The 14,118-nt window shown below is 42.8% G+C and overlaps 1 protein-coding gene across 1 annotated transcript in view; it reads right to left on the minus strand.

The window, feature by feature from the left end:
• Positions 1-14,118, minus strand: part of LOC118387759 (poly [ADP-ribose] polymerase tankyrase-1-like) — a 115,668-nt gene that overhangs the window by 100,214 nt on the left and 1,336 nt on the right. The window contains exon 2 of the mRNA XM_035776445.2: positions 10,752-10,976. Coding sequence (XP_035632338.1) covers positions 10,752-10,976 — 225 coding nt within the window. The remainder of the gene's footprint in view (positions 1-10,751; positions 10,977-14,118) is intronic.

A 14,118-nucleotide genomic window follows, 5' to 3' on the forward strand; every position in this document is an offset into this window, starting at 1 on the left:
CATCATGAAGCCTTACAATGTATTAAATATCCCAAACATGTAGCCCAACGTTTGTAGAACAACAAAAGTTATAATAATACCTCTAAATTAAGCAAATAGGAGTACATATTTGTTTATTTACCTGTCAACACAGAATAGCCGCATGTGCGCACTCAAATCATTTTATTTCCACTTTGTTCAATTCTATTCTTCATATTATAAAATAATGCCACGGAATTCTAAGCAAATCTTGTCTGCTAAATTAAATAGTGTAGCCCACAGCCATTTGGCATAGCCAGATCAGGACATCTCAGAGTACGCAATTCTGTTCTGCTGAAATAGGCTACCTTTTCTTCATATCATGCTTCTTTAGACCTGTCTAAAATAAATGATTGATTTATTGTGAAGTTGTAGTCTATATTATATGGATTTATTCGCCTTTTTAAAATGTAGATGTTCCAAAGGTCTGCATCAGTGGCTTGTAGGCTATGTGTGGAAGCCAGGAGATGATAAATGTCTTTATGTTAATTAAGAGTCAATTATCGTGAGACCGACAGTTAATTGCTTGAAAATCACTGGCTGTCATGACCGACACAGCCTTAGTTGTGCAAACCCACAGATACATCAACTGTCCCGGTGGCTGGTCTCAGATGATCCCACAGGCGAAGAAGACAGATGTGGAGGGAGGTCCTGGGATGGAGAGGTTGTGTGGTCTGTGGTTTGAGGCCGGTTTGACGTACTGCCAAATTCTCTAAAACGACGCTGGAGGCGGCTTGTGGCAGAGAAATTGACATTAAATTATCTGGCAACAGCTCTGGTGGACATTCCTGCAGTCAGCATGCCAATTGCATGCTCTCTCAAAACCTGAGACATCTGTGGCATTGTGTTTGTCAAAACTGCACATTTTAAAGTGGCCTTTTATTGTCCCAAACACAAGGTGCACCTGTGTAATGATCATGCTGTTTAAATCAGCCACACCTGTCAGGTGGATGGATTATCTTGGCAAAGGAGAAATGCTCACTAACAGGGATGTAAACAAATTTCTGAACAAAATTAGAGAAATACACATTTTGTGCATATGGAACATTTCGGAGATATTTTATTTCAGCTCATGAAACATGGGACCAACACTTTACATGTTGCATTTATATTTTTGTTCAGTATAATATCATCCAAAATAATATTGTGGTATGTAACTATCGATTCCTCTCCATCACTAGTTAATGTCCAAATGTTATTAGTCTCTGTGAGAGTGAGAAATGTGTGTAGTAATTACATTCTGGCATGAGATGAGCAGAGTGAGTGTTCTTATGTTAATGAACTGGCACTGCTGAAATTAGGCTAAAGTCACTTAATGGTCACTGCTTAATTTCTGCTGAAATTATTTTCATTCAACATAACACACAAAAAGATGTATATAATATCTGAGACAAGCAAAAGCATGAGTGAATATCTCCTTACATGCCCAGTTCTGAAGAACAGCAGCTCACAAATCAACAATCTGTGTTGCTAGATTTCCATCCAATTGGCGACAGACAATCATCCCCACCAGTGTTTTTCCACCAAATGACAGTGCACACAAAATGTTCTTTTTTTGCTTAACTTTTCATGTACCAAACAAAAAGCTAAAGTCCAATGTGCTTCCATCACATTTAACTCCAACCTAGATTTATTTTCACCAAAACTGTTGCGTTAAATTGCAAATGTGCCTACTCTATATTTATTCATGAATATGAATGCGGAGGGCAGAAATCATTAGGTGTTAAAGCATTAGACCTCTTACTAAAGGCTTCAGTCATGCAAAAGCTATACTTAAATCTGAACTGGTTCTCTAGCAGATTAGTAAGAATGGCTTACCCGATTTCCCTTTATTCAGATTACAACCTCACATTTTCAGTTATTATATAAATAATCTCCAAAATATTGCTATTTTTAAAACAAACCATAGAAAGTTACTTGCAATTTCAATTTAATCCACCAGAAAAGACAGAACAAATATGACAACCAATATTATGGTGAAAACGGTATAATCTTTGTAAATTATATCATAAATAGGGTTGGTGGAGTTAAATCACACACGCAGCTAAAAAAAACAACAACATATGGAACCTAAATTACAACCAACAAATTGCAGCATTACAGCAAAAATGGAAGACGCAAGTGGAATACGGAGAAAGTAAGGAACTGTCTGAACTGGTGAAGAGGCAACACTGAGTCGCCTCTTCACTGTTGACGTTCAGACTGGAGTTTTGGGGGTACTATTTAATGAAGCTGCCAGTTGAGGACTTGTGAGGCGTCTGTTCCTCAAACTAGACACTCATTTTCCTATTTAACCTTTATTTAACTAGGCAAGTCAGTTAAGAACAAAATCTTATTCACAATGACGGCCTAGGAACAGTGGGTTAAGTGCCGTGTTCAGGACGACAGATTTTTACCTTATCAGCTCGGGATTCGATCGAGCAACCTTTCGGTTACTGGCCCAGCATTGTATTAGATCTTTTTCATATTGAAAAATGAGCTTGAGCGACAACATTGCGTCAATGGTCAGCTGGTGGCTCTCAGAGTGATATGTGCGTAATAGACAAATGCGGCCATTGTTTCTCTCGCTCCTACTAAGAAGCCAACTGACCCGGTTGATATATTATCGAATAGATAATTGTAAAACACCTTGAGGATTGATTATAAAAAAAACGTTTGCCATGTTTCTGTCGATATTATGGATCTAATTTGGAATATTTTCCGGAGTTGTCGTGACCTCAATTTCCGGTTGATTTCTCAGCCAAACGTGAAGAACAAACAAAGCTATTTCGGCTACAAAAATAATCTTTATGGAAAAAATTAACATTTGCTATCTAACTGAGAGTCTCGTGAGTGAAAACATCCGAAGCTCAAAGGTAAACGATTTAATTTGATTGCTTTTCTGATTTGTGACCAAGCTGCCTGCTGCTAGCTAGGCATAATGCTATGCTTGGCTATCGATAAACTTACACAAATGCTTGTCTTGCTTTGGCTGTAAAGCATAATATTTTTTGTCCGTTGCGTTATGCTAATTAGTGTCAGTTGATGACAATTCTCCCAGATCCGGGAGCGGTAGTTCCAATAGGCTCCTCTGTCCTCCACTCGTTACCTGTATTAATGACACCTGTTTGAACTTGTTATCAGTATAAAAGACACCTGTCCACAACCTCAAACAGTCACACCCCAAACTCCACTATGGCCAAGACCAAAGAGCTGTCAAAGGACACCAGAAACAAAATTGTAGACCTGCACCAGGCTGGGAAGACTGAATCTGCAATAGGTAAGCAGCTTGAAGAAATCAACTGTGGGAGCAATTATTAGGAAATGGAAGATATACAAGACCACTGATAATCTCCCTCGATCTGGGGCTCTACGCAAGATCTCACCCCGTGGGGTCAAAATGATCACAAGAAAGGTGAGCAAAAATCCCAGAACCACATGGGGGGACCTAGTGAATGACCTGCAGAGAGCTGGGACCAAAGTAACAAAGCCTACCATCAGTAACACACTACGACGCCAGGGACTCATATCCTGCAGTGCCAGATGTATCCCCCTGCTTAAGCCAGTACATTCTTCTGGATCATCCAAATGCTCTCTAGCAAACTTCAGACGGAAGTTTGTTAGAGAGCATTTGGATGATCCAGAAGAAGATTGGGAGAATGTTATATGGTCAGATGAGAGAATGTTATATGGTCAGATGAAACCAAAATATTACTTTTTGGTAAAAACTCAACTCGTCGTGTTTGGAGAACAAAGAATGCTGAGTTGCAGCCAAAGAACACCATACCTACTATGAAGCATGGGGGAGGAAACATCATGCTTTGGGGCTGTTTTTCTGCAAAGGGACCAGGACGACTGATCCGTGTAAAGGAAAGAATGAATGGGGCCATGTATCGTGAGATTTTGAGTGAAAACCTCCTTCCATCAGCAAGGGCATTGAAGATGCTACAGACCTATATCTATCCTACCATGCCTTTCTAAGGTCTTCGAAAGCCAAGTCAACAAACAGATTACCGACCATTTCGAATCTCACCATACCTTCTCTGCTATGCAATCTGGTTTCAGAGCTGGTCATGGGTGCACCTCAGCCACGCTCAAGGTCCTAAACGATATCTTAACCGCCATCGATAAGAAACATTACATAAAATTGGATGCAGTCTATCACAGTGCAATCCGTTTTGTCACCAAAGCCCCATATACTACCCACCATTGCGACCTGTACGCTCTCGTTGGCTGGCCCTCGCTTCATACTCGTCGCCAAACCCACTGGCTCCATGTCATCTACAAGACCCTGCTAGGTAAAGTCCCCCCTTATTTCAGTTCGCTGGTCACCATAGAATCTCCCACCTGTAGCATATATACCTGCTGGAGCGTCTCTCTAGTCACCCCCAAAACCAATTCTTTCTTTGGCCGCCTCTCCTTCCAGTTCTCTGCTGCCAATGACTGGAACGAACTACAAAAATCTCTGAAACTGGAAACACTTATCTCCCTCACAAGCTTTAAGCACCAACTGTCAGAGCAGTTCACAGATTACTGCACCTATACATAACCCACCTATAATTTAGCCCAAACAACTACCTCTTTCCCAATTGTATTTAATTTATTTATTTATTTTGCTCCTTTGCACCCCATTATTTTTATTTCTACTTTGCAAATTCTTCCATTGCAAAACTACCATTCCAGTGTTTTACTTGCTATATTGTATTTACTTTGCCACCATGGCCTTTTTTGCCTTTACCTCTCTTCTCACCTCATTTGCTCACATTGTATATAGACTTGTTTATACTGTATTATTGACTGTATGTTTGTTTTACTCCATGTGTAACTGTGTCGTTGTATCTGTCGAACTGCTTTGCTTTATCTTGGCCAGGTCGCAATTGTAAATGAGAACTTGTTCTCAACTTTCCTACCTGGTTAAATAAAGGTGAAATAAATAAAAAATTAAAAAATGAAACGTGGCTGGGTCTTTCAGCATGACAATGATCCCAAACACACCGCCCGGGCAACGAAGGAGTGGCTTCGTAAGAAGCATTTCAAGGTCCTGGAGTGGCCTAGCCTCCAGATCTCAACCCCATAGAAAATCTTTGGAGGGAGTTGAAAGTCCGTGTTGCCCAGGAACAGCCCCAAAACATCACTGCTCTAGAGGAGATCTGCATGGAGGAATGGGCCAAAATACCAGCAACAGTGTGTGAAAACCTTGTGAAGACTTACAGAAAACGCTTGACCTCTGTCATTGCCAACAAAGGGTATATAACAAAGTATTGAGATACATTTTTGTTATTGACCAAATACTTATTTTCCACCATAATTTGCAAATAAATTAATTAAAAATCCTACAATGTCATTTTCTGGATTTTTTTCTTCTCAGTTTGTCTGTCATAGTTGAAGTGTACCTATGATGAAAATTACAGGCCTCATCTTTTTAAGTGGGAGAACTTGCACAATTGGTGGCTGACTAAATACTTTTTTGCCCCACTGTATGGGGGAAGGGAAATTAGGCAGACAATTACATTGATAAATTGTCAATTCTATCTGCAATATTAAAGCTGCTCTAAACACTAAAAAAGGTTTTACAAAATAATTCTAATAATAATGTGCCTACTCTGGTCTTGGTACGTGCGCTCAAGCCAACAGCTTGCAGATACAGTGCGGGTATGCTAGTCTACGTGATGACATTATGGATCATTTTAATTGTCAAATGGCAGTGACGCATCGATCATCATGTCATCAGAACCAGACCCTCACAATATACAGTTGAAGTCTGAAGTTTACATACCTTAGCCAAATACATTTAAACTCAGTTTTTCACAATTCCTGACATTTAATCCTAGGAAATATTCGCTGTCTTAGGTCAGTTAGGATCAACACTTTATTTTAACAATGTGAAATGTCAGAATAATAGTAGAGAGAATAATTTAAGGTTTTAATTCTTTCATCACATTCCCAGTGGGTCAGAAGTTTACATGCACTCAATTAGTATTTGGAGGCATTGCTTTCAAATTGTTTAACTTTGGTCAAACATTTTGGGTAGCCTTCCACAAGCTTCCCACAATAAGTTGGGTGAATTTAGGCCCATTCCTCCTGACAGAGCTGGTGTAACTGAGTCACATTCGGAGGTCTCCTTGCTCGCACACGCTTTTTCAGTTCTGCCCACAAATTTTCTATAGGATTGAGGTCAAGGGCTTTGTGATGGCCACTCCAATACCTTGACTTTGTTGTCCTTAAGGCATTTTGCCACAACTTTGGAAGTATGCTTGGGGTCATTGTCCATTTGCGACCAAGCTTTAACTTCCTGACTGATGTCTTGAGATGTTGCTTCAATATATCCACGTAATTTTCCTACCTCATGATACCATTTATTTTCTGAAGTGCACCAGTCCCTCCTGCAGCAAAGCACCCCCACAACATGATGCTGCCACCACTGTGCTTCACGGTTGGGATGGTGTTTCCTCTGGCTTGCAAGCCTCCCCCTTTTTCCTCCAAACATAATGGTCATTATGGCCAAAAAGTTATATTTTTGTTTCATTAGATCAGAGGACATTTCTCAGAAAAGTACAAAGGCTTTTTTTATGGTGGTTTTGGAGCAGTGGCTTCTTCCTTGCTGAGTGGTCATTCAGGTTATGTCGATATACGACTTGTTTTAATATGGATATAGATTATTTTGTACCAGTTTCATCCAGCATCTACACAAGGTCCTTTGCTGTTGTTCTGGGATTGATTTGAAGTTTACGCAGTAAAGTATGTTCATCTCCAGGAGACAGAACGCGTCTCCTTCCTGAGCGATATGACGGCTGCGTGGTCCCATGGTGTTAATACTTGCGTACTATTGTTTGTACAGATGAATGTGATACCTTCAGGCGTTTGGAAATTGCTCCCAAAGATGAACCAGACTTGTGGAGGTCTACAAAAACAATTCTGAGGTCTTGGCTGATTTCTTTTGATTTTCCCATGATGTCAAGCAAAGAGACAGTGAGTTTGAAGGTAGAACTTGAAATACATCCACAGGTACGCCTCCAATTGACTCAAATTATGTCAATTAGCCTATCAGAAGATTCTAAAGCCATGGCATAATTTTATGGAATTTTCCAAGCTGTTTAAAGGCACAGTCAACTTAGTGTATGTAAACTTCTGACCTACTGGAATTGTGATACAGTGAATTATAAGTGAAATAATCTGTCTGGAAACAATTGTTGGGAAAATTACTTGTGTCATGAACAAAGTAGATGTCCTAACTGACTTGCCAAAACTATAGTTTGTTAATAAGAAATTTGTCAAATATTCTCAATAATAAAGTCCATCCAAGTCGAGATGAAGTTTTAATCGGAGTACGGCACATCAACTTAATTCTTAATTCATTACCCACCAGAGAGAATAACGTGCTCATCCCTGTGCCACAATGCACATTTCACAGCAGAGAGACTGCAACAAGAAACTTCATTCTCAAGAGCCAACAAATATAGTAGTCAAGCATAATTCAAAGAACCAGATGCTAAAAAGCACACTGCTCTGAAGGCGTATATAGACAACTCGTGTCTCAACTCTTGGTCAATGCAGGGATAATTCCATTACAGCAATGGTAGAAAATAAACTCTTGCCAATATATACAGTGCCTTTGGAAAGTATTCGAACCCCTTGACTTTTTCCACATTCTTACGTTACAGCCTTGTTCTAAACTTGATTTAAAAAACTATTTGTCCTCATCTACACACACTACCCCATAACGACAAAGAAAAAACAGGCTTTTTTTGCGCTCATTTATTCAAATAAACTGAAATATCACATTTACATAAGTATTGAGACTCTTTACTCAGTACTTTGTTGAAGCACCTCTGGCAGCGATCACAGCATCGAGTCTTCTTGGGTATGACGCTACAAGCTTGGCACATCTGTATTTGGGGAGTTTCTCCCATTCTTCTCTGCAGATCCTCTCAAGCTCTGTCAGGTTGGATGGGGAGCGTTGCTGCACAGCTATTTTCAGGTCTCTCCAGAGATGTTAGATCGGGTTCAAATCCGGGCTCTGGCTGGACCACTCAAGGACATTCAGAGATTGTCCCGAAGCAACTCCTGCGTTGTCTTGGTTGTGCACTTAGAGTTGTTGTCCGGTTGGAATGTGAACCTTCATCCCAGTCTAAGGGTTCTGAGAACTCTGGACCAGGTTTTCATCAAGGAGCTCTCTGTACTTTGCTCTCTTCATCTTTGCCTCGATCCTGACTAGTCACCCAGTCCCATGCCGCTGAAATACATCCCCACAGCATGATGCTGCCACCACCATGCTTCACCATAGGGATGGTGCCAGGTTTCCTCCAGAAGTGAGGCTTGGCACTCCAGAAGTGAGGCTTGGCATTCAGGCCAAAGAGTTCAATCTTGGTTTCATCGGACCAGAGAATCTTGTTTCTCATGGTCTGACAGTCTTTAGGTGCATTTTATTTGGCAAACTCCAAGCAGGCTGTCATGTGTCTTTTACTGAGGAGTGGCTTCCGTCTTTTCCCTCTACCATAAAGGCCTTACTGGTAAAGTGCTGCAGAGATGGTTATCCTTCTGGAAGATCCTCCCATCTCCACAGAGGAACTCTAGAGCTCTGTTAGAGTTAACATCAGGTTCATGGTCACCTCCCTGACCAAGGCCCTTCTTCCCCAATTGCTCAATTTGACCGGACGGTCAGCTCTAGGTTCCATTTCAGAATGATGAGGCCACTGTATTATTGGGGACCTTCAATGCTGCAGAAATGTTTTGGTACCCTTCCCCAGATCTGTGCCTCGGCACAATCCTGTCTCGGAGGTCTACGGACAATTCCTTCAACCTCATGGCTTGGTTTTTGCAATGACATACACTGTCAACTGTGGGACCTTCAACAGGTGTGTGCCTTTCCAAATCATGTCCAATCAATTGAATTTACCACAGGTGGACTCCAATCAAGCCGTAGAAACATCAAGCATGATCAATGGAAACAGGATGCACTTGAGCTGAAATTCAAGTCTCCTAGCAAAGGGTCTGAATACTTATGGAAATAAGGCATTTCTGTTTTTTTTATACATTTGCAAATATTTCTAAAAACCTGTTTTTGCTTTGTCATTATGGGGTATTCTGTGTAGATTGCTGAGAAATTGTTTTTATTTAATCCATTTAAGAATAAGGCTGTAACGGAACAAAACGTGGAAAAGTCTGAATAATTTCCCGAAAGGCACTGTAGGTCAAAGTAAGTGACAGAAGGGACTGTGGCTCTAGTTTCTGCCCCGAGAAATTGATCTGGCCTGATGTTCTTTTCAATGGTGTCTGGCTTCCTCCCTGGAGACAGGGAGACTGTTAGGGCCAGATCATTATGGGCTGGTCAGAAAATGTCATTATGTCATTGAGATGTGATTCTGTTGAGATCACTAGGGGTGACATGTTTGTTTCAGGGCAAAAGAACCTGACTAAGACTTGATGATACAATAAGCAGCAGCAGAGCAACAGACCATAGACTCTCCTATCAATTTCTACAGCAGTTAGGCTATTATATGTTCTGTTATAATCTCCACCCAGCACAGCCAGAAGAGGACTGGCCACCCCTCATGGTTCCTCTCTAGGTTTCGTCCTAGGTTCTGGCCTTTCTAGGGAGTTTTTCCTAGTCACTGTGCTTCTACACCTGCATTGCTTGCTGTTTGGGGTTTTAGGCTCGGTTTCTGTACAGCACTTTGAGATATCAGCTGATGTAAGAAGGGCTTTATAAATAAATTTGATTTGTTAAATAAGCTGTTCATAACATAGGAGCCTCAGATTTGGATTCAGGGATAGCTAGGACTATTTTATCATACAGAAATGTGATTCAAGTGTGTAAAGTGGCTTGTCAGCAAAAGCACTCACAAACTTCTACAGATGCACAATCGAGAGCATCCTGGCAGGCTGTCACCGCCTGGTATGGCAACTGCTCCGCCCACAACCGTAAGGCTCTCCAGAGGGTAGTGAGGTCTGCACAACGCATCACCGGGGGCAAACTACCTGCCCTCCAGGACACCTACACCACCCGATGTTACAGGAAGGCCATAAAGATCATCAAGGACAACAACCACCCGAGCCACTGCCTGTTCACCCCGCTATCATCCAGAAGGCGAGGTCAGTACAGGTGCATCAAAGCTGGGACCGAGAGACTGAAAAACAGCTTCTATCTCAAGGCCATCAGACTGTTAAACAGCCACCACTAACATTGAGTGGCTGCTGCCAACACGCTGACTCAACTCCAGCCACTTTAATAATGGGAATTGATGGGAAATGTAAAATATATCACTAGCCACTTTAAACAATGCTACCTAATATAATGTTTACATACCCTACATTATTCATCTCATATGTATACGTATATACTGTACTCTATATCATCTACTGCATCTTTATATAATACATGTATCACTAGCCACTTTAAACTATGCCACTTTGTTTACATACTCGTCTCATATGTATATACTGTACTCGATACCATCTACTGTATCTTGCCTATGCCGCTCTGTACCATCACTCATTCATATATATTTATGTACATATTCTTTATCCCCCTACACTTGTGTGTATAAGACAGTAGTTTTGGAATTGTTAGTTAGATTACTTTTTGGTTATTACTGCATTGTCGGAACTAGAAGCACAAGCATTTCGCTACACTCGCATTAACATCTGCTAACCATGTGTATGTGACAAATAACATTTGATTTGATTTGATTTTAAAGTCAGCACAAAATGCAAGGTAAGCATAAAAGTTGCATGTCGTCGTAGATGTTTCTTACCGATGCACACGTCTATTTTGCCCTTGATGGCAGCCTCGTGGAGAGGTGTGTAGTTCCAGTTGTCCCGGGCGTTTGGGTCGGCGCCCTGACAGAGGAGCAGGCTGACCACCTCAGCGTGACCAAAGGAGCAGGCGTTATGCAAAGGGATCAAACCTCCGTCATCACAGGCGTGAACGTTGGCCCCAGTCTGAAGGAGGTGCTCCACAACATCCTTCCTCCCAAATCCTAAAAAGTGGAAAGATTGTGCAAATTGTTTTTCCTCCTTACACAAATGGGTCTCTAAAACAGTGAAACACAACCTGTAATCATTGTTTAACATATTTTATTGTTTTTTTGATAAGACATACTGGTTGTGTATCACATATACTAAATCAGTATGTTAAGCTGCAGGCTAAACTTGGTTTCCTCCATCGTAATCTCTCCTCTTCACCCCAGCTGCCCAACTAACCCTGATTCAGATGACCATCCTACCCATGCTAGATTACGGAGACGCAATGTATAGATCGGCAGGTAAGGGTGCTCTCGGACATCTAGATGTTCTTTACCATTCGGCCATCAGATTTGCCACCAATGCTCCTTATAGGACACATCACGGCAATCTATACTCTTCTGTAAATTGGTCATCTCTGTATACCCATCGCAAGGCCCACTGGTTGAAGCTTATCTATAAAACGGCAGCGTAGCCTAGTGGTTAGAGCGTTGGACTAGTAACCGGAAGGTTGTGAGTTCAAACCCCCGAGCTGACAAGGTACAAATCTGTCGTTCTGCCCGTTCCCAGGCCGTCATTGAAAATAAGAATATGTTCTTAACTGACTTGCCTGGTTAAATAAAGGTGAAAAAAAATGGGGGAGAAAAAAAAACCCTCTTAGGCCTCACTCCCCCCAATCTGAGATGGGTGGGTATAATTTGTGGAACATTCCAATAGGAATCTGTTCCAAAAACTTTGTAAAGTACAAGGTTGCCAACAAACAATGTTGTCTTCTCCAGACCATTTCCGGAGACCTTCTCCCTTACCTCACCTCGCTCATCAACTCATCCCTGACCGCTGGCTACGTCCCTTCCGTCTTCAAGAGAGCGAGAGTTGCACCCCTTCTGAAAAAACCTACACTCGATCCCTCCGATGTCAACAACTACAGACCAGTATCCCTTCTTTCTTTTCTCTCCAAAACTCTTGAACGTGCCATCCTTGGCCAGCTCTCCCGCTATCTCTCTCAGAATGACCTTCTTGATCCAAATCAGTCAGGTTTCAAGACTAGTCATTCAACTGAGACTGCTCTTCTCTGTATCACGGAGGCGCTCCGCACCGCTAAAGCTAACTCTCTCTCCTCTGCTCTCATCCTTCTAGACCTATCGGCTGCCTTCGATACTGTGAACCATCAGATCCTCCTCTCCACCCTCTCCGAGTTGGGCATCTCCGGCGCGGCCCACGCTTGGATTGCGTCCTACCTGACAGGTCGCTCCTACCAGGTGGCGTGGCGAGAATCTGTCTCCTCACCACGCGCTCTCACCACTGGTGTCCCCCAGGGCTCTGTTCTAGGCCCTCTCCTATTCTCGCTATACACCAAGTCACTTGGCTCTGTCATAACCTCACATGGTCTCTCCTATCATTGCTATGCAGACGACACACAATTAATCTTCTCCTTTCCCCCTTCTGATGACCAGGTGGCGAATCGCATCTCTGCATGTCTGGCAGACATATCAGTGTGGATGACGGATCACCACCTCAAGCTGAACCTCGGCAAGACGGAGCTGCTCTTCCTCCCGGGAAGGACTGCCCGTTCCATGATCTCGCCATCACGGTTGACAACTCCATTGTGTCCTCCTCCCAGAGCGCTAAGAACCTTGGCGTGATCCTGGACAACACCCTGTCGTTCTCAACTAACATCAAGGCGGTGGCCCGTTCCTGTAGGTTCATGCTCTACAACATCCGCAGAGTACGACCCTGCCTCACACAGGAAGCGGCGCAGGTCCTAATCCAGGCACTTGTCATCTCCCGTCTGGATTACTGCAACTCGCTGTTGGCTGGGCTCCCTGCCTGTGCCATTAAACCCCTACAACTCATCCAGAACGCCGCAGCCCGTCTGGTGTTCAACCTTCCCAAGTTCTCTCACGTCACCCCACTCCTCCTCCGCTCTCTCCACTGGCTTCCAGTTGAAGCTCGCATCCGCTACAAGACCATGGTGCTCGCCTACGGAGCTGTGAGGGGAACGGCACCTCAGTACCTCCAGGCTCTGATCAGGCCCTACACCCAAACAAGGGCACTGCGTTCATCCACCTCTGGCCTGCTCGCCTCCCTACCACTGAGGAAGTACAGTTCCCGCTCAGCCCAGTCAAAACTGTTCGCTGCTCTGGCTCCCCAATGGTGGAACAAACTCCCTCACGACGCCAGGACAGCGGAGTCAGTCACCACCTTCCGGAGACACCTGAAACCCCACCTCTTTAAGGAATACCTAGGATAGGATAAAGTAATCCTTCTCCCCCCCCATAAAAGATTTAGATGCACTATTGTAAAGTGGCTGTTCCACTGGATGTCATAAGGTGAATGCGTCTGCTAAATGACTTAAATGTAAATGTAAACAATGCATACAAAGTAACATGATCAATCCACCTAGCTACCGAATAGGCATTAACTCACTTAATGTTTGTCGATAGGCTATCAGAGTGACTACAGACATTTTTCAGAATAAATATGGTGAGTAAAAAACGTCATTAAAATAGCCCACTCCCGAGCCCGGTATCTTATTCTTATTGTTGGCAACCTTGTTATTTACGAAGTTTTTGGAACAAATACCTGTTGGAATGTTCCACAAATTATACCCACCCATCTGAGACATCTACTGTACTGCAGCCCTCATCCTCTACATACAACACCCGTTCTGCCAGTCACATTCAGTTTTTCTTTTTACCATGTCAGCTCAGGGATTCGACCTTGCAACCTTTCAGTTACCAGTCCAACGCTCTAACTACTAGGCTACCTGCCACCCCTGTTAAAGGTCCCCAAAGCATACACATCCCTGGGTTGCTCCTCTTTTCAGTTCGCTGCAGCTGCAACAAACACTCAAACTGGACAGTTTTATCTCGATCTCTTCATTCAAAGACTCAATCATGGACACTCATACTGACAGTTGTGGCTGCTCGTGATGTATTGTTGTCTCTCTACCTTCTTGCCCTTTGTGCTGTTATCTGTGCCCAATAATGTTTGTACCACATTTTCTGCCTGGAAAGGCCTGTGTGTTTTGCTTACAACTTGCTGGCTAATACAGTGCCCCTTCCCCTAGCAAAGTACCTCAACTCAACTTGAGCACAGACTAAAGTTTTTTAAATGAACCTCTGACTCCTTGGAGTCGATGCAGACGATATACCTTGT

Source organism: Oncorhynchus keta, chromosome 9 (genome assembly GCF_023373465.1).
Source record: "Oncorhynchus keta strain PuntledgeMale-10-30-2019 chromosome 9, Oket_V2, whole genome shotgun sequence".
NCBI classification, from domain to species: domain Eukaryota; kingdom Metazoa; phylum Chordata; class Actinopteri; order Salmoniformes; family Salmonidae; genus Oncorhynchus; species Oncorhynchus keta.